The sequence below is a fragment of the Mandrillus leucophaeus genome, unplaced genomic scaffold, assembly GCF_000951045.1.
Source record: "Mandrillus leucophaeus isolate KB7577 unplaced genomic scaffold, Mleu.le_1.0 Scaffold22, whole genome shotgun sequence".
In the NCBI taxonomy this organism is placed as follows: Eukaryota; Metazoa; Chordata; class Mammalia; order Primates; family Cercopithecidae; genus Mandrillus; species Mandrillus leucophaeus.
The window spans coordinates 4,295,452-4,315,186 of NW_012102254.1; the positions used below are offsets into that span (position 1 = coordinate 4,295,452).

Consider the following 19,735-nt stretch of genomic DNA (forward strand, 5'->3'; position numbering starts at 1 on the left):
TTGAGTATTGAAGGCGAAAAGAATCAGAGAACAGTTCTTCTTTTCAAGTTGAGCTTAAAATAGGCTAGAGAGTAGATCTCGGGTCTGAAAGTTTATTCACGGGCTTTCCTCACTGGATTATTTTGTTTTTGTTCTCTGCTCATCCAACTACACAGAATCTGTTAGAAAATATAAAGAATAAAGGATATTAGAGCTAGAAGAACATTTACACTCATCTAGTCAAAAGCCTACATTTGAGTAAAAGAAATTACTACCAAGAAGCAAATGATTTGTACAAGATCACAGGGCTTTTCAACAGTAAAGCTAAAAAGGTAAGAAAATTCTGATTATCTTAAGAGTTGCCATCAATTGAAGCCAACTTAAACCAACTTTAAATGTAGAGGGGGATCCTGGACTTCATATTAACCCTGTGCCCCCTTTTCCTCCACTCTCCCTGTATCCCCTATCCCACTCCCCATACACATGAACTCACCACCCAATATTACTCCGTAAATGAAAACAACCTGTTGTCTAAAGAGTTTTAAGTATAGGCGCGTGGGTGAGCTAACCAGGTTTCCCATCTTTTTCTGGACTCAGGATCTTAGTGGGGATTTTCACTGTTCACTATTTTGTGGCCCTTCAGACCAGTAAGCATTTATGAGGACTCACACTATGCCAGGTACATAGGTGGCAGGATTCTTCACCCCAGATACAATCTATCCGGAGCTATGAGAAATTTTCCACATGACAGAAGTATATGGTCAAGTTCAGGTTCTTTATGACAATATTATGTACAGTCATATCAAGCTCTCTTGGTGGTTGGTGATGTCTGAAAATCTCAAGTATTGTCAGCAGATCTTGGAAGATAGCAGAGAGCTACTCCTGAGCCACAAGATGCCCTTCTGGGCTTCCGTGACCAAATAAAAAGCTTTGGCTTGTGATCTCTAAGAAGGCAAAGGAGACCCCAAACAGCAAAATTATATGCCCCCAAACCTACAGAGGCAGCCTAACCCAGGGGTTAAGCCAGAGGCCTCTGTAGTCAGACTGCCAAACTTGAAACCTGTCTTACCCTCAGCTTTCTCATCTGGGTGTTGGGCTGAATGACAGTCAGTAGTCATTTCATGGGTTGTTGGGAGGATTCTATGAGGTATCCACAGCCAGCATCTAGCACATACTATACACTCAGTAAACATCAAACTCTTAGTTACTCTTTCAGTAATCCTTTGTCAGAGAGAGTTTATTTGATTAAACCCTAGTAAAATTGTTTCACTGGAGTCTCTGTCTATAGCAGATTAGTTTCAGCAAACTAGAAGCTGAAAAGGTGAAGCTCATTGCTGGTGCTTGGAGAATAGAAAGAAATGACTGCTTGGGAAAAGCCAGAAAAGTACAGAAATAGCCCAGCGATCAAGACACCCCACCCCCGCCCCACATAGGGACATATGTCTCTGTTACAAAAGAGCTCAGTAACTGGTAATCATAACAAGGACAGTGAATCATCAAGAAAATGTTCAAGTTCATTCCATATGTGCAATTCAAAAGGCATTGATTAAGAACTGTAGTCATGCTGCTGGGTTTAACCTCCAGCGTCATTACTACTACTTGGCTTTGACCAAATTATTGAAGCTCTCTGCCTTAGTTTTCTTAACTGTAGAGTGGAGGTTTTTAAAAAACCCAAATACAAACTTACTCAATACGCCTGCGGTGGAGATGGAATGACACAAGTGTAGAGGCTTTCAGGCACCCGCCCTCAGGGGGCTGTTTAAGCAGGGAAATATAGTGTGCTTTTGAAAGAGTTCAAAAATAGGTAACAAATAAATTAATACAAAATTTTATAGAAAATAGATAACATAAATACGGCTTTGGTTTTTAGAAAGATAGCCTTGTATTTACTGGTAATCCACTTGTGCAGAACTCCTGGAGGCTGCCGGACCAACACTGTATTTCTGTTTGTGACAATTGCTGGTTCTTACTTTCACCATGCAGAGCTGAGGCTTTGCCATGTTCTGCGTGTTTGTCATTAGGGTGGTGGAGGATGTGAAGACATGCTCACCCCCAGAGGGCAATGTGGGCTAGCAGAGGAGGCTCGGAGTCACACAGACTGTGCTGCTGACTTACTGTGTGACCTTGGTAAGATACTTCCACCGCCCAAGCTTCCATTTCCTCATCTGTTAAATGACATGCTAGACCTGGGGCAGCTTCCACCCTAAATACTACATGACTCCATGGACAAGTTGGTTTGAAAAATACATACTAGATGGGAAACAAGGTGAGGATTCATAGCCCGAAACAAGGAAGCACAGCTTTGCAGTGTGTGTTACTCCATTTTTGGGTTTCTGGTCCAGAGATGTGTTCTAGTAATCACTCAGGACAGGGGGGTTTAGCCCAAGGATTCACAAGAAAGTGGGGACCCATGGGAAATTCTTCAGCATTTAAATAAAATGTTGTTCTGGATACAATAATGGCAACAAGCCAGCAGCTTATCACGCTGTGATTTAGTTGCTTGGTGTCTGCTACTCTTTCTACTTTGTCCTTCTCAGTTTGCATGGCTCTTGTTCTCTTTTTATTATTAAATACGTTCGGACTCCCCATGGGAAATGAACTTTTGATCAGTTTGTCACTCTAGACTCCATGCCCATATTGGAGGGTGTTTCGTGCCATCCCTCCTTTTTGGGGCCTTTTTGTCTTTAAGCAGCTGCTCCATGTCTAGTCGCTGTACCTATGTTCCAAGCGTTGCTTTGCTTTCTTCTTGCCCACACCATTTCTGGACCATATTTTCAGACCATCATCAACAGGATGGGGAGAATGTTAATTATTCACTTCGGGTGCAAGGGCCAACTACACAAGCACAGTGAGCAGGAACCCTGCCATACAGCAGCTGTTGTGAAAATCCCTGGGGCCTGAGTTGACTCCTGGTCAGTATCAGTCAACAGTGAGATGGGCTGTAAAAAGAGCAAATAAATCTTTTATTTTTAAAAACAAATGTCTAGGCCGGGTGCGGTGGCTCATGCCTGTAATTCCAGCACTTTGGGAAGCCAAGGCGGGTGGATAACTTGAGGTCAGGAGTTTGAGACCAACATGGCCAACATGGTGAAACCCCATCTCTACTAAAAATACACAAAATTAGCTGGGCATGGTGGTGCGCCCCTATAGCCCCTATAGTCAGGAGGCTGAAGTGGGAGAATCTCTTGAACCCAGGAGACAGAGGTTGCAGTGAACCAAGATCGGGCCATTGCACTCCAGCCTGGGCGACAGCAAGGCTCTGTCTCAAAACAAAACCAAACAAACAAAATGTCTAATTATAAAACCAACACAAGCTCATTGTATTAAATTGGGAAAAGCAGAAAAAAGGAAAAAATTAGGTACATTCTCACAATATCAAAACAATGTCTTTTAAGACATGATGTTTCAATTCCGACTTTTCCCATGAACTTTTTGATTAATTGTTCTCATGCATATAGCATTCTGTAGGTGGCTCTTTTTTTTGGCTAAAGATTATAGTGTAGACATTTTCCTATATTATTAAACAATTCTTTATAAGTATAGTTCTTTATTATTTTTACTGAGGAAGGACACACTGATCTTAGTGTAGCTTGGCGAGTTTTGATATGCATACATGCATTTAACTCCCACTCCCGATGAAGATGATAAAAGATAACCCTATCACTTCAGAGAGTGCCTTTTGCTCCACCCAGAGGTAAAGGCCACTCTGTCTTCATAGAGATTAAATGAGCCTGTCTTTAACTTCTATAAATGGAATTACAGATACTGTCTTCTTTCCCATCTGGCTTCATTCATTCAACAAAATACCCTTAATTATATTCAACAGAGTTCTGTCATTAGACAGTCGGGCTCTTCCCATTGTTCAGTCATATGAGCAGTGACACACTGATTGTCACCATCAGTGCTCTGACATCCCTGTCAAGAAGGACACTCTTCCTGTCCCCAGAGCCACCTTTACCAGGAGAGCCAGAGAGTCCCCATGATCCTCACAGAAATAGGAAGAATCCAGTGCCACACTTTGTTATCCACGTGCCTCAGCAATGACGCTTGGGTCCTGTGATACCCACCAGGGGACAGCCTCTTTACCTTCTGCCTCAGACACCTATCATTGTGAGTGGGTTGGGAACTCACCATGCTGTTGTCTCCATCCCTGCCTCTGTCCTCTAGCCCTTTCCCAGGGTAACTCACTTCCCAGGCCATGGACCACATCCCCCACGGGAATTTATACAGTTCATCAAACCAGGTGGACACGTGCAGGCTGTCTACCTCATGGATTCATTAGATAGGCTCAAACCTGGTGGGAGCCCCTTAGCTCAGCTGAGAAGTCTTCTGTATGCATTTAGGGGATTTCTTTCAGATCAGTGTCTAGGCATGAGGCTAGTGCAATGTAGGTGCAGTAACAGATGTCTAAGCTAACAGTTCAACAATACAATAGACTCACTGTGATCTTAAGTGAGTCAGATCACACCTGGAGCTCTATACTCAGCTCTGCACATAACACGAGATTATGTAGGACTTTTCTGGTTGTCCCAGAACTAGCAACTATGGCCTAAGGCTGAAGGCAAAGAAGTGTTATGTACTCACAGATCCAAAGAAAACCACTGACACTTGGGCTCAGACACCTCTCCCAGGGCTTACTAGAAGAAGACAGCACCAGCCCTGTATCCACACCCATCACATCAACTCCTCTCACCCCAGTCTGTATACAGAGGCAATTAGGATAACGAGTGGACTGTAGAAGTGGGTAGGATTGGTGGGGAAGAGAGTGAGGACCCCTCTCCTCAAAACCAAGGAAAGGGGCTCTGAAGAAACCATATGAAGAATGGGGACTTGCAAAAGGAGAGGCCAGCATGGGTGGGGCCCCCACTGGGCAGCAGACAAGATGAGCAGGGGTAGTGGGGATTGGAGAGAGGTGATAGGGGTAGAGATAGGGTGTGGAAGTGAGGCTGCAAGGATCAAGAGTGCCCCTGGGTCAAGTGGCTGCCACAGGAGGGAACTGGGCAGGAACTGTCACATTGGGTCCTACTTTCTGGGTGAGACGAGCCCAGCGCCCAGAAAATGGTGGGTTGGAAGAAGTCAAATCAAAGAGAGATTTTGCATGTCTAGATCCATATGGAGCCCCCACCATCTCTAGGCCCTTGGATGTGACCACACAGTGTGCCTGCCACTCTGGGGCATCTTGGCCAAAACAGAGTGGACTGTGGCAGTGACCAGTTAGATAAAGAGGTTCAGGCACACCTTGGTGAGATTGTGAGTTCAGTTTCAGACTACCACAATAAAGGAAATATCACAAAAATAACTTTTTTGGTTTCTCAGTGCGTATAAAAGTTGTGTTTACCCTATACTGTAGTCTATTAAGTATACAATAGTATTATGTCAAAAAAAGCAATGTGCGTACCTTAATTAAAAATATTTTAGGCCGGGCGCGGTGGCTCAAGCCTGTAATCCCAGCACTTTGGGAGGCCGAGACGGGTGGATCACGAGGTCAGGAGATCGAGACCATCCTGGCTAACACGGTGAAACCCCGTCTCTACTAAAAAAAACAAAAAACTAGCCGGGCGAAGTGGTGGGCGCCTGTAGTCCCAGCTACTCGGGAGGCTGAGGCGGGAGAATGGCGTGAACCTGGGAGGCGGAGCTTGCAGTGAGCTGAGATCCGGCCACGGCACTCCAGCCTGGGCGACAGAGCGAGACTCCGTCTCAAAAAAAAAAAAAAAAAAAAATTTTAGTGCTAAAAATGCTAACCTTCATCTGAGCCTTCAGCAAGTCATAGTGTTTTTGCTGAAGAGGATGGAGCTCTTGTTTTGATGTTGATGACTACTTACTGATCAGAGTGGTGGTTGCTAAAGCTGGGGGTGGCTGTGGCAATTTCTTAAAATAAGATGACAATGCAGTTTGCCACATTGGTCGACTCTTCCCTTCACAAAAGATTTCTCCATACCATGTGATGCTATTTGATAGCATTTTACCCAGTTCTTTCAAAATTGGAGTCAATGCTCTCAAACCCTGCCACTGCTTTATTAACTAAATTTATGTAATATTCTAAATCAATTGTCATTTTAACCATGTTCACAGCATCTTCACCAGGAGGAGATTCCATCTCAAGGGACCACTTTCACTGCTCATCTGTGAGAAGCAACTATTCATCTGTTCAAGTTTGATCATGAGAGTGCGGCAATTCAGTCACAGCTTCACGCTCAACTTCTAGTTCTAGTTCTCTTGCTGTTTCCACCACATCTACAGCGACTTCCTCCACTGAAGATGTGAACCCCTGAAAGTCACCTATGGGGGCTGGAATCAATGCCTTTCACACTCCTGTTAATGTTGGTATTTTGACCTCCTCCCATGAATTACAAATGTTTCTAATGGCATCTAGAATAATGACTACTTTCCAGAAGCTTTTCAATTTGCTTTGCTCAGATCCATCAATGGAATCACTATCAATGGCAGCTATATAAACTCTAAAAGGCTATGTGTGTGTGTGTGTGTATATATATAGCTATTTCTTAATAGCCTTATGAAATATATTTATTAATAAGACTTGAAATCTTGGTCCATGGACTGCAGAATGGATGTTTGTGTTAGCAGGCATGAAAGCAACATGAATATTCTCGTACATCTCCAACACAACTCTTGAGTGACATGGTGCAGAGCAGTAATATTTTGAAAGGAATATTTTTTTCTGAGCAATAGTTCTCAATAGGGGGCTTAAAATATTCAGTAAACTATGCTGTAAACAGATGTGTGATCATCCAGTCTTTATTGTTCCATTTATGGAGCACAGGTAGAGTAGATTTAGCATAATTCTTAATGAACCTAGGATTTTCAAAATAGTAAATGAACATTTACTTCAACTTAAAGTCATCAGCTGCATTCACCTCTAAAAAAAAAGTCAGCCTGTCCCTTGAAGCTTTGTAGCTTGCATTGACATCTCCTCTCCAGCTCTGAAAGTCCTGGATGGCATCCTCTTCCAACATAAGGCTGTTTTGTTTACATTGAAAATCTGTTGTTTGGTGTAGAAACTTTCATCAATTGTCTTATCTAGATTTTCTGGATAACTTGCCACAGCTTCTCCCTTTGCACTTGCTGCTTCATCTTGCATTTTTATGTTATGGAGATGTTGTCTTTCATTAAACCTCACAAACCAACCTCTGCTAGCTTCAAACTTTTCTTCTACAGCTTCCTCACTTCTCTCAGCCTTCACAGCATTGAAGAGAGTTAGAGTCTTGCTCTGGATTAGGCTTTGGCTTAAGGAAATGTTGTGGCTGATTGGATCTTTTCTCCAGACCACTTAGACTTTCTCCATATCAGCAATATGGCTGCTTTGTTTTCTCTTCATTTGCGTGTTCCCTGGAGTAGAGCTCAAATATCCTTCAAGAACTTTTCTTGTGAAGTTGCAATTTGGCTAACTGGTGCAAGAGGCGAGCTTTTGGCCTTGACTTTCAACATGTCCTCCTTACTAAGTGTAATCATTTCTAGCTTTGATTTAAAGTGAGAGACTTGGGACTTTTCCTTTCACTTGAACACTTAGAGGCCATTGTAGCGTTATTAATTGGCTTAATTTCAATATTATTGTGTCGGGCTGGGCACAGTGACTCATGCCTGTTATATATTATTGTGTCTCAGGAACAGGCAGTCATTGGAGCAGTCAGAACACATACAACATTTATTGATTAAGTTTGCCATCTTATATGGGTACACTTCGTGGTGCCGAAAAACAACTACAATAGTGACATCAAAGATCACTGATCATAGATCACCATGACAGATATAGAAATAGTGACGAAGTTTGAAATATTGGGAGAATTACCAAAATGTGACACAGAGATGCAAAACAACACCTGCTGTTGGAAAAACAGCACCAATAGACTTGCTTGAGGCAGGGTTGCCACAAACCTTCCACTTGTAAACAACAACAACAACAACAAACAATATCTGTAAAGCACAATAAGACAAAGTGTGTCTATATTTGCCCTTTTTCCTAACCCTCCTCTCCCACTTCTCAATGCTAGTCCATGCCTAGAAGAGGGAGGTACAAGAGTTCCCCACAAGGTAGACCACTAGGCACATGCTGTGGAGGATGGAGCAGGAGGGGACATAGGGACAGAACGCATCCCCTCCTCTAGGAAGGGCCCTCCAGAATCCAGTTGACCCTAAGGCCCCACTGAAACAACGATTGGAGAGAAATGAATAATTTCCTATTGTGAGCTGATTACATTAGGATGTGTTATAAGGGATAGTATGAAGTAAGATGTTAGTCCATGACCTTACCCTTGCTTGCTGAGCTGCTGGGCCCGCAGAGCCTCTCACATGGTGGGAGGGAGAAGTTTTTCCCAGCATAACCCTCAGCTCGCCTCTCACTGTGGCCCCAGGCTGGGGCTGCCAAGGCCAGACCTTGCATTACAGGACTCTGTTTACACACACACACACACACACACACACACACACAGAGTGCCGAAGTGGCAATGTCTGAAGAAATTTCCAGCCTCATTGCTCCCATGCGTGGAACAAATCTCTTCCCCTCAATTCATGCACTGTCTTCCAGAGGTCAGCTCACCAGCCCACATTCCTCTTCTGTCACAGTGTGGCTCCTCTGGGTGGCCCTTGGTGGTTTTTCCTGCAGGCTAATCTCACCTGAGGCCTTTTCAATTTGTCAGGGAAGTTTTCATAATGAGCAAAACCAAAAGAGGAAGGAAGGATGGGCTCTTGAAGGCTTACTTTCTGGAGGCTTTGGGGCCTCTTTGCAAAATGCTCCAACCTCCCCAGCTGCTGGGGATATCACAGATCAAGGTGGGTGGCATGGGGTGGGCTATGTCAAGACCCTTCCTTACCAAAAACGTCTTCAGACACTCATCCTTCAGAATCATGACCCTCCACCTTCCACCTGCTTAACTCGAACAGCCCACTCAAAAGTCCCCAGAATAAAGGAGACTTGAGGATTCCACTTTAGGAAGATGAGATGGCTGGCAATTTTTAAATGGCAGTTTCTTTGGCAGCAATGAAGTCCTGCTGTGGTTGTTATTCTTATGATGCAAGACTGTCATTGCATTAGTCACTCTGTCCTCCAGGCTCTCAGACTTTTCATAGATGCCTCTGTTCCTGCTCTGCACAGCGCACTGTGACTGTGCACAGGACCTTCTCTACCCCTCCCACTCCTCAGCTGGCCCTGGACTTGGAGGTCTAAAGGACACTGGCATTAACATCTGTCTTTCTGTTTCCAACCCTCCGGGGTGCTTGTCATATTGAATTCCATGATGGAAAATAAATGGGTAGTTTTCCAGATTCTATATATGAAATCACTATATACCACATGTCTTAATCAGATTTTGTGCTTCTTAACAAACAACCCCTAAAACTCAGTGGCTTAATCACAGCAAACACAGACTTCTTGCTCATGTTATATGTGGCTGCAGCTCCCTGTGTCTTCTCATTCACCAGGGCGCACAGGCTGAGGGGTGTGATCTGGAATGGGCCTTCCCGTGGCTGAGCAAGAGGCTCTGCTTGGATGAGGCAGATGTCACTTCTGCTCATATGCCAGCAGCAGAGCCAGTGCTGGAGGGTGTGGGGTGGGTGGCCTGTAGGGCGCACTGCAAGTCACACCACAAGGGCAGGTGTGTAATCACACAGGGGAAGAAGTGGAAAGCTGTGACCAAAACACAATCATCCACACCGCAGTGTAAAAAAAACAGCCAGTTGTTTTTAAATCTTTTATCAACATAGTTAGAGCATTGATTTATTTTCCAAATCATAGCTTTTAAAAACAGTATTTACATTTCATCACCATCAAATTAAAATTTTATGCATTCATTAGGATAATACAAATATATGAAGGTGAAAGTTCTGTTCGGTTCCCACTTCTTTCTGAAACCTTCTTTAGCCATGTGGCCTGAAAGTAGAGCCACAGTCCAGCTTGGGCATCTAGTTCCAAGTTGCCTGGTTCTAGAAGCCCAGTGTTTCTTGCTTGCATCAGATCAAAAACACACTGGGCAACATAAGAACATTCTTAACTTGGCTCGACTAAGAGGAAAGTCTTTGCTTACTTCAGGGAGCGTCTCCAACTTCTGTTCTTTACAAATAGGGTTTAAAAGCTTTGATTAGAAGCCAACTTGATTTAGGAGTTCCCGCTAGCTAAACAGGGAACAATGTGAGCATCAACAAGGACATCTGTGAAGCACTGAAACACTTGAATGTGATTAAACGCATGACTTCATAATGATACAAAACAAAACACAAAAGGCTTTTGGCAACAAGCCTGAGAGAATGGAGACCCAGCTGAGATGACAGCAATGGAGCGTGTACTGTGATTCGAATGACATCATTACTTAGATGCTGCATCCACATAGGTTAATGTGCCCACAGATCACACACTTCCAACTCCTGCCAATCGACAACTATTGGGTTGACCCAGCCATCTCCCAAACATACCACCTGCTCCAAATTCTTAAGCTCAAAGCTAGAATTATCTCTGTGACTAATACAGCATTTTCACACTTGACATGACAGTAACTCAAACTAACACTTTACCACATTTACAAGTTGCAGTTTTCAGCTTTAATTTTATTTTTACTGTTTAAAAAAGTCTGAACTCTATGCCTGTATCCAAAAATGAGAAACTGGAAGGTAGTTTGGAAAATACTGTTTTCCAACCCAGCTGGAGTCTCTCTCCTCTCGCCTTCCTGCCTGGTAACATACACACCAAGTTTCACATTGTGAATCACACATCCGTGAGGCCAGATGTGTGATTTCCAAAGCAGAGATCTGTTACTTCTGTCTCTAGGCTCCTTCTCTGCCCTGAAGACTGGCTTCAGGGGCTCTGCCATTTGACTTTCCTTTTCCACCACCATCAAGGAGTCCTTGTGTAGTTTCTTTCACATTCTTTCCTGATCTCGCTCCTGGACCTCCACACACTGGTTTTTGGAGTGGGGCAATCCTACAGCCAAGAGCTATGTGATAAAGGCTGTGGGGAAACAGACAGGGGCAAGGGGAGCAGCAAGGCAGGGAACAGCAACCACAAAACAAACCAGCTCAGATCCAGACAGGAAGCTTTACTGGGTTCTGATGCAGCCTTCCTGGCTCTCCACTTAGTTATTTCTGAAAATAGTTGTGCAGTGGTTCCACACGATCCCTGTGCTTTGCTCCTGGTGAAGGAACTCATCATTCTCCATCTCCTTTTCATAATCACTACCTCCTGGAGAAATCAATCAAGAGTGTGTGTGTGTGTGTGTGTGTGTGTGTGTGTGTGTATATATATTCACACACACATATACATCTATTAGCATATCATAGATGATGCATCTTATATAAACAAAAATTTTCTGAATTTTTAGACAGGGAGATGTGGCCTAAGAAGCATCTGAACAATGGAGCATGATATTTCATAGATTTCAAATGTAGGGTGCACGGTTGCCATAGATAAACTGTAATAAAGCAAAAATGTGTTGTGCACTTATGCAAGAGAATCATCGGACTCCACCAAAACTCCCAGGTTATCGCAGTTCCCAAACTCTCCATGACCTGGTGAAACCTTCGAGGTTAAATGTAGGTGGCAGATGGGGCTAAGGACCAGTATCATCTCCTGGCTGAGTGAGTGAGCCTTTTGCTCACCTTTGTCTTTGTCCAGGCTCAGTGATGCTTATGTCTCCCTCCTTCTCCTATCAGCCCTGACCCCACTATCCCTCACTCCCATTCATCTGTGCCTGTCACATTCTCCTCCTCACCTCCAGCTGGCCCCTGATTTCAAGACATTGATAGAATCAGAGATTGAGTGAAGAAATGATGAAGCCTAGAAAAAGAGAATTAGCACAAGGTAATGAGGCATTTTCCAGGAGCTGAGATGAGCTTTCTGGAGACTCAAAGTCTCTACCCAGAGTTTTCTGGATTATTCCCTGAGCACATGTTGGACACTCATTGAGTGACATAGTCTGTCTTAGTACACACAGCCCTGAGGTTCCTGGGCACCTGCTTTACAGGTTTCTACTGTTCAAAAACCCTTGAAGTTTGTTGTTATATACGGATTATTTCTCTTCATAAACGACAATCAAACTGCTCCTCATTTTATAAACCAACCGAGACTTCCTGCTCCGCAGTGGAAGGCGTGTTTGTTGAAGTCACTCCATCCACTGTCTCTCTGTAGAAAACTGGACATTGTTTGCAGAAGCGCTTGGTGATGTACTTTCGGAAGAACATCGAGAGATACCTTCTGAACTTCTCACCGACGAACGCGTAGATGATGGGGTTGATGCAGCAGTGTGTCATCCCAAGAGTCTCCGTCACCTGTGTGGCTTGGTCCAGTTGCCTGGTGCTTTCACAGTTACTCAGGCCGAAGAATTCCTGGAAGGTGTTCAGGAGAATGACAATATTATAGGGAGTCCAGAAGAGAAAGTAAACAATCATGATGGTGAAGATGAGCCTCACAGCTCTGTGCCTCTTCTTCTCGTTTCGACACCGAAGCAGGGTTTTCAGGATTCCTGAGTAGCAGATGACCATGATGAGCAGCGGCAGGATCAGCCCCAAAATGTTCCTCATTATTGTGTGGAAATTATTCCATCCTCGTGGAAAATAAGGGCCGCAGATATAAACAGAATCTTCTTCCTGGCATTTAGTAAAGATGATTCCTGGGACAGAAGCAAACACAGCCACCAACCAGGTGATCACACTTGTCACCACCCCAAAGGTGACCGTCCTGGCTTTTAAAGCAAACACAGCATGGACAATTGCCAGGTATCTATCGATTGTCAGGAGGATGATGAAGAAGATTCCGCCAAAATAACCAATGTGATACAGCCCTGTGAATAATTTGCACACTGCATTCCCAAAGACCCACTCATTTGCAGCAGAGTGAGCCCACAGTGGGAGAGTAATAAGAAAAAGCAGATCAGAGATGGCCAGGTTGAGCAGGTAGATGTCAGTCAAGCTCTTCAGCTTTTTGCAGTTTATTAAGATGAGGACGACCAGCATGTTGCCCACAAAACCAAAGATGAACACCAGCGAATAGAGCGGAGGCAGCAGTTGGGCCCCGATTTGCTTCACGTCAAATTTATGACAGGGAGCACCATAATCATAATCAAAAAAGGTGGTGACTTCTTCACCACTCCCATTGGTATTTCTGATAAATCGAGAACGAGATGTGGACAGCATGCTGTGGATGTACTGGGGAAATGTGTCCTGTTCACTCCACTTTCTCTGTTATGTAAACAAAGAACAAAATGATGACCACACAACACAAACACCACAATCCATGATCTTCCAAATAGTCTGGCACCATGTAAGCAACTTCCCAGTCTTTGGCCTCTCCCTCGCAGCCATCTCCCTAAAAGCATGTGTGCTAGTTCCTTATTTGCCTTTCATTCCTAGTAGCAGACACCAATGATTTACCCAACAGCCATTTCCCAACACCCTTTGTCTTCCCCAGCAAGCCCGATTCTCATTTTCAGGCTAAAAGTGCTGGGCGTTTGTTTTCTCTGGCTCCTTTGCAGGTGGTGCATAGGTCTGTGACTCATTTCTGGAACACAATATGAAAAGGGAGTCTGCTGGGGGCTTCTGGGAAAGCTCTTCTTCCCTGATAAGGCAGACACAAGAGAACCCTCCACCTGCCCCTCCTGCTCTGGTAGCATGTCTAGTGAAGGTGTGGTGCCATGAATGGAAGACCTAGAGAACCATGAGAAGCCAGGCAGAATCCTAAAATCACTAAGTCCCAAACCCACCCTTGAATTACTCATCTTCTTCCTTTTCTTTTTTTTTTTTTTTTTTTTTTTTTTTGAGATGGAGTCTTGCTGTGTCACCAGGCTGTAGGGCAGTGGCCATGATCTCAGCTCACTGCAACCTCTGCCTCCTGGGTTCAAGCGATTCTCCTGCCTCAGCCTCCGAGTAGCTGGGACTATAAGCACACGCCACAACGCCCGGCTAATTTTTGTATTTTTAGTAGAGATGGCGTTTCGCCATGTTGGCCAGGATGGGCTTGATCTCTTGACCTCCTGATCCACCTGCCTTGGCCTCCCAAAGAGCTGGGAGAAAAACAAGCCCCTGTTTTAAAGCCATTATGAACTGCATTTTCTGTTCTCTGAAGTCGAAAAAGTTCTAACTGAGATTCAACTTTCTGCTTCCGTCATCTTGCCAAAATTTCTCTTGTTAAGATTGCAGTGACAACCCAGTTTTCAAATGCCCTGGTTTTATTCCAGTTCCATCCAGATGGAGCATTTGATCCTTCTGCTAACTTCCTCCATTTACAATTGTTTTTGGTTTCCAGATGGGAGGGACTGTGCGACCACTTTTTATTCATGTTCTTTGTTGGCATCTCCTCCCTGTGCCCACACCTTAAGATTCCCCAGGCACCACACTTAGGTCTCACCTGTTTAATTTTTTGCATCTTTATCCTTGCCACAAGGTTCTTCCTGAATCATGTTGTCTAACCTCATGGTTCCTACTCCCCTCTGTGCTACTGTTTTCTAAAGCTCTGTCTTCAAGCTCCACCTTTCTCCTAAGCCTCAGAGTTGAATTTCCCATTGCCTGTTGCATATCTCTCCATGCAGGTATTCACTGCACCAACACTTATTAAACACCTACTATGAACCATACTCAGTTTTAGGCACTAAAGATAAAGCATGAGCAAAGTGGGTATCATTCGGGGACCGCAAATTCAACCCACCCCAAACGGGGCACCCCTGAAAACTCCTCCAGCTTGTGGATTCCTCCACTGCATAAGAAGCAAAATTGGGCATTGCTCTGGGTCCCTTCCCCTTCTGAAAATTAGGAGCCAGCTTTTGGAGCCAAACAAACCTGGATTCGAATCCTTATAGGCAGTGTAATTTGGGGTCAATTACTCCTTCAAGTGTTAATTTCTTTACGTATAAAATATTAACTATGCTGAGTTGCTGCGAAGATCAATGGAATAAGGACTTAGGACAGCATCCGGTACAGAGAAATGCCCTGTATTATCATGTCATTTGAGTTCCACCTCATAGATGCCTCTCAGATTCATCCCCTCTGCACTGCTTTCAACTGTCACTTTCTTGCTTCATATACTCTTCACTCCTGCCTTTGTTGTAGTCTTTCCTTTGCTCATGGCTCATCTCAAGCCATGTTCCCTCTCAACCTGTCTTCTCTTAAGTTGAAGTTGAAAAGACACCCTTAGCTTAAAACTCCAGTAGCCCCGTGACTTATATGTGGTGGGCTTCAATATAATGTCCACACTGCCCAGCACAACGTCTTTTCTGAGTTTGCCTCTTCTCAACCTCACCTCCAGCCCTTTCTCCAATCCCAAATCCTGGGCTTCAGTCACAGCCATCTTCTTTTCATTTCCCCTAAACTCACCACTTCCTTCATGCTTCAGTGGTTTTTCAGGTCCTTGCCCCTCTACCTAAAATGGTTGGTGAGCCCCTGTTCACCCTTCAATACCTCCTGCTCACATTCCCCTTCTCTGTGAAGCCTAATCTGTATCCTCTGTCAAATTACTCTTATCACATAACACTGCATGCATCTAGATAAGCACTTATCATGTTATCTGCTACACACAGCATGTTCCTTAAGATCAAGGACTGGATTATGCTTCTATTTCCAGCTCTTATAATAGTACCTGGCTAAAGGAGGCACCAATAAATGTTCACTGAATGAGTACATAAAACTCTTTATAATAAGAACTATAAGCCCTAACATCATCAGGACTTGATTCTCAATACTTTTTTTTTTTCTGGTAGTGACTCTGAATTTCTTTTCCATCCACCTGTGTACCTTATCCTTCCATTTCTCTTGCAGTTAACACTTTTCACAAGTCTTGTATTTCATATCACTGAGTCAGATTCTTGAAATCTGGAGAAGCTAAATAAGACCTCTGATCAAGGTTGGAAAAAAATACATCTGCCTAAAGAATTACAACTGTGGTCATTAATTAAATGCTCCTGAAGCTCAGGTGCTATGTTAAATGCTATGCACACATTACTTAATTTCATTTTTACAACTGGCTAGCATGTAGCTTCTACTACAATGAACAACAAGCAAGATGCCTGAAATGTGCTGTCTTAGGTGTCATTTCAAGTGTCAGGACACGTCACCCGGAACTGATAGAAATCTATCTTTCAGAAAAATAAATTCCTTACTTCTGCCTCTCTGGATCTCCTGAGTTGAGGCAAGGGACACATTTTGGTTCAGAGCTTGGATGCTCCTATATTTAGACTAACAGTTCCAGCTCTTTAACATCCTTGGGTGCTCAGAGGGGCAGAGTGAGGCCCTGGGTGTGTGGAGAGGTGACTGAGCAGAGTTGCTGCCCACTCTCCCCCATCACCTGCTGCACCCCGCTCCTTCTCAGGGTTTCTCTGACATCTCCTGGTGTACATGCCACCCCCACCCCTGCCTCTCACCTTGATCATTCCCCACAAGTGCACAGGCTTTGCAGTCCCCCAGGGTGTACCCAGTTCCAGCATTTCCAGCTATGAGATGCATTGAGCCTATGAATCAGAAAGTAATGGAAAAAATGCCCACAACTCACCAGCTTATGGCTTGTCTCAGGCAGTCCTGGTATGTCAGGCTTCTCAGCAACTGAACCAAACAGATCTAGCGGTAGAAACTTGGTATGCAGAAGTAGGAAATAAAGTTTCCTGCAGAAAGAGAAGACGGAGATACAGGGCAAGTAATGGTAAAGATTTGAAAAAAAAAATCAGAAAAATATAGTTCTTCTTTTCCAGCCAGGAACATTGTACGTTGGGTTGAGGTCTCCAGAATAGGATTAATTTTGAAATCTTGCTTATGCAACCTTGAGTGTGAGTCAGGCAAACCCTGTACATCTGCTCCTGTTTCTAACGACTCTGAGAGTCTTTATCTTGTGGGTCTTTATATCTGGAACACTTCCACTCTCTGCTCTCCTACTAGTGATAATTTGCATGATATGAGCACAACAGAACTTTTCATTTTCCAGAGAATAAAGGATGTTAGTGATAGCAGAGGAAATATAATGAGGTTTTATCGTGATCATGTGTGCTCGTTTCAGTGGTATTGTGGATTTAGAATCTGGTTAGAAATTTCATTTAGATAACACTTTAAAATTTTTTTAAAATTTAATTCACATAATTATATATATTTATGGGACACAATGCGATGTTTTGCTACATGTATACATTGTGTAATAATCAAATCAGGGTAATTACATATCCATCCTCTGAAACAATTATCATTTCTTTTGAAATAATAATCTTGAAAATCCTCTCTTCTAGCTATTTAGATATATAGAATTCATCATTATTAACTACCATCATCCTACCATGGAGAAGAGCACCAGAACTTGTTTCTCCTATCTCATGGTCACTTTGTACCCGTTGATCAACCGCTGCCCATCCTCACCTCCCCTCTTTCCTTCTGTCTCTGATAACCACTGCTCTATTGTCTGTTTCTAAGATAGCAACTTTTTTGTTGTTGTTTTCTGAGATGGGGTTTCGTCCTGTCACCCAGACTGGAGTGCAGTGGCACCGTCTCAGCTCACTGCAACCTCCACCTTCCGAGCTCAAGCCATCCTCCCATCTCAGCCTCCTGAGTAGCTGGGATTACAGGTGTGTGCCATCATGCCCGACTAAGCAACTTATTTTAAAAAAAACAAATTCCACATAAGAGTGAGATCATGTGGTATTTGTCTATCTGTGTGTGGCTTGTTTCACTCAACATAATATCCTCCAGGTTCATCCACATTGTCACAAATGACAGGATTTGAAAAGGAAATGCTAAATTATCTCTTGTGTCAGGAATGTCCTCAGCAAGAAGAACCTCAGTTATTTTAAGTCCCCCTCCTTGGAAAGATGTTTTGTTAAAAGAAAATGTAAATTCTGCAATGGGGACATCATACTAGGAACATTCCTAAGATTGTACAGAGAACATGGTGTCACCTAAGTTGGCCCCTGACACTTTCTGGAATCCAGCAGACACTGGAGGTAGGAGCTCATGCTGTGGACTTGGCAAGTTTCTAAGTTTCCATTTCCCAACTATGAAATACGAATAACAAGACTGGGGGTCTGTGAGGGTAAGTGGATCTAAAGCAGCTAGTGCAGGGTCTGGCAGGCACTCCACAGGTAACAAACAGAACAGAACAGTCTGAGCCCTGCAGAGTGCCAGAGGTTGAAGGATGCATCCACCGCTAGAGCCAACAATCAAATGCTTAGTGCAGTCCAGGGGTTCTTTTCAGATGTCAAGAAGTTGGCTTTTTTGTTGTCATTGTTGTGTTGTGTTGTGTTTTTGCTTTCTTTTGCAACAAGGTCTTGCTCTGTTGCCTAGGTGGAGTGAGGCATCATGATCATGGTTCACCGTAGTGTCAACCTCCCGGGCTCAAACAATCTTCTAGTCTGAGCCCCTCAAGTAGCTGAGACTACAGGTGCATGCCACCATGCCCGACTAATTTTTGTATTTTTTGTAGAGATGGGGTTTTGCCATGTTGCCCAGGCTGGTCTTGAACTCCTGGGCTCAGGCAATCTGCCCACCTCAGCCTTCTGAAGGGCTGGGATTACAGGTGTGAGCTCCCACACCCAGCCCAGATTTCAGTCAGTTGTAACCATGTGTCCTGTGTAAGACCTGGTATTTCTGCTAAGTAAGACCTGAGACCTGAAGGGCCTCAGGCTTTTTCTTGGAAGACAGCTCATTGCCTGTTCAGGAGCACAGTAAGTTCCCCAGTTGTCTCTCAATGTGTCTCTGGGCAAGAATTGGAGCATATCTCTGAGATTTCAATAATAAGACAGCTCATCTCTGCCCTGGTAACACTGAGCCTACTGCCACTTCTGGAATCTCCTGACCCTGGCATCTTGCCACCAGTTCCTATGATTCAACTCAGGATGGGGAAGGGCAAGAGCCAGAAATTTTGCTCTGGCTGATTTAGTACCGCTCTACAATTTTGTCTTCACATTGTGATCTTTATCTCCAGCCCTGTAATTTCATAAACAAGGAGAGGCACAGAGGTAGATAATTGCAGAGCCGGGATTCAAATCTTTGGCTTATCCTGACACAGGGAAGAGAGGGCACCCTCGGCAAATATTTTGAAGAGACTGTATAGAATGAAATAATTTTTGGAGGGGTGAGCAGGCTTAAGAGAAGCAATAGGGATGGTGAGGTGGTCTGTCATCCCTATGCTTTGTGGGACACCAGAATTTGCTACCCTAAAATGTACCTCTTTTGCCTAAGGACCGTTGAGCTGAAGTCAATTAAGTAGAAGCAGATGAAGCAAAGCTCCTCTCCCTCCCTTTATTTGTCTGAAAGCAGAATATAGACTTATAAAGACAAAAGGGATCTGCACTCACCTCACACCTTCTGCCAGGGCAAACAAAAAATTCACCACTGAAGACAACTTTAAATCCTTATGAACCTGGAGATGGCACCAGAGGAATCTTCATTAACAAGCATTATTAACCAGCCTTTATCTCCATTTATTCCTTTTGCCTTCCTACAAGTCGCTGTCCCTAAAGGCTCAAAGTTCATTTTCTTTGTCTTGTCATATCTCTAAAATGTCACTAAACTTTGTCGAAGATGCTATATGAGCTGGAATTCAAAGTCACCTCTTTGAGAATTAGTCATTCCCTGGATATCTCCTATGTATATATAAAATATGCATGTTAATAAACTTTTCTTTTCTCTTGGTAATCTGTCTTTTGTTACAGGGGTCCATTCCAAGAACTTATGAGCATTAAGGAAACATTTATTTTTTCTTCCTTAACAGCTAGAAGGATCAAAAGAATAAACAATACCACTTGAGTGCTACTGACAGCTGGAGTTGAGTACTGCAGGTTGATGGTTCAGC

General features: G+C 43.7%; 1 protein-coding gene across 1 annotated transcript; it reads right to left on the reverse strand.

Moving 5' to 3' along the window:
- Positions 1 to 9,687: 9,687 nt before the first annotated feature.
- CCR2 (chemokine (C-C motif) receptor 2) lies at positions 9,688 to 16,900 on the reverse strand. Its single transcript, XM_011981069.1, has 3 exons — positions 16,457 to 16,900; positions 12,173 to 13,163; positions 9,688 to 10,933 (listed from the first exon to the last, which is right to left on the reverse strand). Exons 2-3 carry the CDS (start codon positions 13,111 to 13,113, stop codon positions 10,750 to 10,752), a joined length of 1,125 nt encoding a protein of 374 aa, XP_011836459.1. The 5' UTR covers positions 13,114 to 13,163; positions 16,457 to 16,900; the 3' UTR covers positions 9,688 to 10,749.
- Between the last annotated feature and the right edge of the window lie 2,835 nt (positions 16,901 to 19,735).